Source organism: Sinocyclocheilus rhinocerous, unplaced genomic scaffold (genome assembly GCF_001515625.1).
Source record: "Sinocyclocheilus rhinocerous isolate Xijiao unplaced genomic scaffold, SAMN03320098_v1.1 scaffold641, whole genome shotgun sequence".
NCBI classification, from domain to species: Eukaryota; Metazoa; Chordata; class Actinopteri; order Cypriniformes; family Cyprinidae; genus Sinocyclocheilus; species Sinocyclocheilus rhinocerous.
Genome location: NW_015624257.1, coordinates 39,607 through 45,636, shown reverse-complemented (window position 1 = coordinate 45,636; position 6,030 = coordinate 39,607). Strand labels below are relative to the sequence as shown.

General features: G+C 34.4%; 1 protein-coding gene across 1 annotated transcript in view; it reads left to right on the top strand.

The window, feature by feature from the left end:
- The window catches only part of LOC107740053 (ganglioside-induced differentiation-associated protein 1-like), a 7,808-nt gene extending 6,519 nt beyond the window's left edge, over nt 1–1,289 (top strand). Inside the window, exon 6 of the mRNA XM_016552331.1 lies at nt 463–1,289. Within this exon, the coding sequence (XP_016407817.1) occupies nt 463–815 (353 nt within the window). The 3' untranslated portion in view covers nt 816–1,289. The remainder of the gene's footprint in view (nt 1–462) is intronic.
- The last annotated feature ends 4,741 nt before the right edge of the window (nt 1,290–6,030 follow it).

Genomic DNA, 6,030 nt, shown 5'->3' with positions numbered 1-6,030 from the left:
AATGTATATCGAAATATCGGAAATGTGTTTAAAAATCATATCACCGTTATTGAAAAAAATTATATCGCGATACATATTGATATTGAATTATTGTCCAGCCCTACATGTGACTAACGGATTATTGAAAAAAAAAAAAAAAGTAGGACGGGGCCTTGGTTCTATCCATCGGTTATTGATATGATTGAGGGTCTAAGTGGACTAAATGAATGGAGAAGTCTAGCATATGTCATCAGCGAGAAGTCCGTCGTTTCACCATAAGATAGAGTTATGATATTTTAATGAAGAATTGTAAATAAATAAATAATGCATGGATGAATTGTTCACAGTAAAATCATTAAGATGCATTTAGAACAGTTTTCATTAATACATTTCTATATCATGCCGACTTCTATTTTTTCATGCCAAGTATTTTAAAAAATCTGGATTCTAAACCTGTCACTTTTCATCTTATCATCTTTCCAGAAGAGGGCAGTCAGCAGGCTTGGCTCTGTGGTGACTTCTTTAGCATTGCTGATGTCTCCCTCTCTGTCATCCTTCACCGCCTCAAGTTCCTGGGTCTGTCCCGTCGGTACTGGGGAAATGGGACCCGGGTCAACCTGGAGACGTATTATGAGCGTGTCCTGAACCGGCCGACTTTCCGCAGAGTGCTTGGACAAGTCAATAACATCCTCATATCCGCTGTGCTGCCCACCGCATTCAGGGTGGCAAAGAAAAAGGCTCCAGCCTTTGTTGGTGCCACTTTATTGATTGGCTTGATAGGGGGCGCCACTTACCTGGCTTTCAGTTATTTTAAAAGGAGACTTCTCATATCTTGAGACAGCTATTGGGACTGTCTCAACATAAGGTATGTTTATTATAACATTTGGCTCATATACACTGTAACAATTTGATGATTGTTGCACAAGAAGCACTTTTTTTGCCATAATAAGAAGCAAAGCAGAGAAACAGACACAGTGCATCTTTTCATTGATAAGGTTAATTAAACAGACTTAAATGGCTTCAATTCATGCTGTAGGTCCTTTATGGCCAATGTGTTTTGTGCTAAAATGTCGGTATTAATGTCTGGTCACAATTACAGTAGAATCAGTTACAGAAACAAAACTCTCCGATTTCCTCACATCAATTTTGTATAATCCAACATCCTTTCATATACACAATAATGTATATGTAGGATGATAATTTGTCTGTTCTGCATTAGTATCTATCAATTCAGTCATGCTTTTCACTTAATAAGTCAAAGGATATACAATACTACTGTATATGCAACAGTAATTTTCCTGCACAGAAGTCAAATATAATAAAGCATATTTCTCAGTGAAGCAAGTGTCTAATTTAAAGTAATTACAGTATAGTTTTGTGTGTGTGTGTGTGTGTGTGTGTGTGTATTTCCATATCTTTTTAGATAACAGGTATCAATCTCAGACAAGTTTGTTAAAAAGTTTGCCAGGTCTTCTGAGGTAAATGGAAAACCTACTTGAGGTTATTCCACTTTAATAAGTAAGTCACAGTTCACATGCAATATGGGAAGGAACAAATATTTTTACAAAAAACTGAGTACAGATTATCAGACTGTCAAAAGATTTGTGCCCATGAAGCCATTGCACCAATTTTTCATTATTATAATGTTATGTTTCCTTTTTGACCTAAAACCTACCACGATATTGATTTGAGAACAGCTGCAATCTGTACAGTCCAATTCGCTTATGAATCGTTCAATGTGATTTGCAAACTGATTTATCAGGTTCATTGAAAAGAATCAGGGCTGTGTTTCCCAAAAGCATCGTAGGCCCAAGTAGATTGTAGACCCATTGCCACCAATGGTCTCTATGATCAACTTAGATTATGATGCTTTTGAGAAACGCAGCCCAGCTTGTTTACAAATCAGACACCGGTATCTCCTCAAGAAAGGCCACATGCAGAGCTTTGCCAAAACGCATTTTGAAGATTCTGAGGCAGATGAGGCTAAAATTTAATTATTTGGCCTGAACACCAAACGATATGTCTGGCGGAAATCCAATACAGCTCACCATCCAAATAACAGCATTCCTCCAGTAAAGCATGGAGGTGATAATATCCTGTTATGGGGGTGTTTCTCTGCAGCAGGGACTGGAGCACTTGTCAGGATAGAAGGAAAAATGGATGGGGCAAAATGCCGTCAAAAATCTGCTGGCCTCTGCCAGAAAATTGTCAATGGGAGGAAGGTTTACCTTCCAACATGACAATGATTCCAAAGCACACATTTTTGTACGTTTAAGATATTTTCTGACATAGTAAAATCGCTTTGCTAAAATAGCTTTTCTTTTTTGCTTAGAAAATTGGGTCTAAAACTCCTTATTTAATTAGTTGGTTTAATTTTATTTTTTAACATTTTTACACCTTTTGTTTTTCTAAACTTTTCCACAGACCCCTGGGTCCCCAGTTTGAAAACCACTGGCCTATAGGAACATTTTATCTAATAACATCAATTAGAATACAAACTAAATCAACCTATATACTTTAAATAACTAGTTTAATATATCAGTCACCATCAAATTTAACTGAACTTGAGCAGTTCTGCAAAGAAGAGGGCAAATATCACAAAGTCTAGATGTGCAAAGTTAATGGAGATATATCCCAACAGACTAAAGGCTGGAATTAAAGCAAAAGGTGGTTCAACAAACTTGCCACAACTTTCCACAACTTGAACGTAAGGTCACAAAAAGTTATGAATGAACCACTAATTTAAAAATCTTCCCTGTCTACTGGCATTTGACATTTGTTATTTCAAAAAAATAAAGATTTATTTTTAAATAATCTATTGTAATTGTTCCAAATTAGGTACCTATGGGGGAAAAAAGTTAAGTTTGTACAGTAGGGACCACGCCAGCAATATTTGTTTATGAAAGCAGGATAAGCTCAAAGGAATTTTATCAATCTTATAATTGCAAATCAAGAAAAACCTAAGACCACCTAATTTTGAAAAAAAAAAAAAAAAAATGGGTATAAGACTCCATAAAGAAGTTGGGTTTAGAATGAAATGTCTAATCCAATTAATTTTCCAATTAATACAGAAAGCAAGGAAGTTCAATCCATCTGATTCATAAATATTCATTATTGTAGATTTCCTAATGTAATGTGTTTTGTTCCTCCAAAGAAAACTAAGCAAAGCCGTATGAACAGCTTTACACATCTTCTTAGAAACACAGAGTGAAGTAGCAGCGTAGACTAAACTTGACAGTCCCTCTGCTTTACACAATAAAACTCAACCTTTTAGGGATAAATCCCTTAAAATCCAGTGATTCAATTTTGTCTTGGTCCTCTGAAGAATAGGATCAAAAAGAAGTAAGGGGAAATGGGACAACCTTGTCTAACACCACGTTTTAAATAAAACCTAGAAGATGAACCCCCTTTATGTTTAACAGAACAATTGGCATTATTGTTTGTATAGCTTTACAGAATAAATCTCCAAACCCAAATATTTGTAATGACCTAAAAATAAAAGCATGCTCCAGTGAATTGAAGGCTTTATACAAATCTAAGAAAAGAACAAATCCATCATCAATACATAAATGTGAGTAATACAATTTTTTGAAAATATGCCTTTTCTTTAAGAAGGCAGATTGGGCCTCATCTATAAGGGGGTCCATAATTGACTTGATTCTGTTTGCAAAGATCAGGCCAAAAATCTTATAATCATTGTTTAATAGTGAAATAGGTCCCCCGTTATCTAAAAGCAATGGCTCTTTTTTTTTTTGGAATCAGTGTTAATCCCTGAGTTAATGTGGAAGAGCTTGATTTTCTATCCTCTCTATATAAACCTCTTTAAGAAAGGGAGTGATAAGGTTTTATAAAATTCAGCTGTGAGGCCGGTGACCCCAGGAGATTTATTAACCTTAATATGTGCAATAGCATGTAAGACCTCCTCAATAGTAAACTGAACTATCACAGAGCTCTTTTTGCACGGGGTCAATGGTCTTACAAGTGAAACCAGAGATAGAGTTCAAAAATTCAGATGCAGACTGTTCACAGAATTTGGATGAATATAAACTACTGTAAAAGTTGTAATATTTTGTGATATTTTGGCGCATAAGGTCTATAATAGAGAACTGGATTGTTCATGGCATCATAAAAAGTGAAGCCTCCGTGCCGCCATATTGCTATTCCCTAATATTCCCATACATTCTTTTGAGTTAATAGGAAATTGTAAGTTTTTAAGGAGAATACGTCAACAAACGTGTCAGTGTTTTGAAATCTTAAGTCTCACTGTACATTCTTACAATGCAAACGTCCTAAGCATGTAAATGGTTATTTGTTTAATGTCGGGAAATCCCCTGCTTATTAGGGCTCCAAGCACCAAAGGTGTCGAAACCCAATTGTATTTGTACTGATTTTCTTCTTCTTCTTTTTCTGCCCTAAAATTGTCTGGCCAGCCAAAAGCGTAAGTCCTAGAAACACCAAATTTGGCAGGATGGTCCCATATTCAAGATGCATGTGTATTTTTGTCTGATCTTTGACGCGATCGCGCAGCAGTGCAAAGTTGATTCTGTGCTTACTTGATCTAATATTTTGTTTTTAAAAATTTTGTAGATTTAAGTAGCAAATGAGAATCGCTAAAATTAATGCATACTGTATATCTTGAGAGAAAGGTCTTCTTTGTGATTTTCAGTTTTGTTTTAGATAATTAAAGCAACAGTTTTTAAATAACGAAAGAATATGTAAAAGTATGGTATTTGGGGTAAAAAGCGCCCCTGCTGTTGGGGCTAAAGGCGCAGTAATTAACATGATAATTAATAGATGGCTGACTTTTCCATTTGTTGACATGACATGGTTAGATTCAGATGGTAAATATCATATATTATGTTGGGTGTCCATATTAGAGATAATCACCATGTTTAGAATGAAACCATCATATTGATATTAATCATATCATATAATAAAATATAATTTGTTTTTACTACTGTAAATATATATTCAATTATTATTGGATCTCCTTCAATACTTTCAGAATCTTTACTTATTAAAACGATTTTGTTTCTGTATATTAAAATATATATTTTTTATATTAACATATTTTAATGACAGTATATTTATTGAAGAAAAAAAATTCTTTTATTTTTCAAAATAAGCAGAAAATAGTACAAACTTTGCTAAAGTGATTGTTTTGAACAAGTATTAACTTAGACATTATTAAAAAAAAACATTATTTTAGCTGAAGTATTTGTATCAATACCGTGTGCCTTTTACCCCGTGTGTGGGGTAAAAGGGCCCTTTTGCCACCTCATACATTTATAAGTTTTTAACACAAAATAAAAAACTTGAATGATTTATTTTCACACAAAATCTGTTGCTCCATTAATGTTCAATACAACGTATATATTTTTTCTGCAATTATACATTTTAGGCGCAGTGAATGGCACATTTTTTTTAAGGTGGGCCATTAGCCCCGTTGTACCCTATAGTGTAATATAATAACAGAGGCTTGTTGTTTTGTAATATTTATTATTCAAATCAATTTCTGATATAACATAATGCATAAGTATAATTATAACATAATGCATAATTACGTTGGCTACATAAATATTTTGTGCAGGATTAATTACTGTGTCAGCAGTGTGCAGCACACACCAACCTTAATGATTTTAATATTTCGCTTATCCTGCCCGACAAGACCATAAACATTACAGATAACATCTGGAATGCCAATAAATTTAAATACACATATCCTAAAAACGAATCCTGTGCGACTGATATTTAGGTCAAGGTTTTGGCTGTCAGTGCCCTCTGCCGGTAGGGAACAGCAATATGGTCGCTGGCTTGTTGTTTTTATTATATAACACTATAGACTGCATTTTTTATTTTTTCAGGCAGACTTTCTGTGGAAGAAATAGCCCTGATTTCATGTGATATGCTGGGATGTTTCAATTTCACTGATGCTGCCAACAAAATATCTCAGCAACGCTAAAAACCTTCCCAAAACAATGACATAGACTATGATGCAGTCCTGAAGTTTCATATTTTTGAATTAAATTAGTTTGAACTGTTGTTGAACTG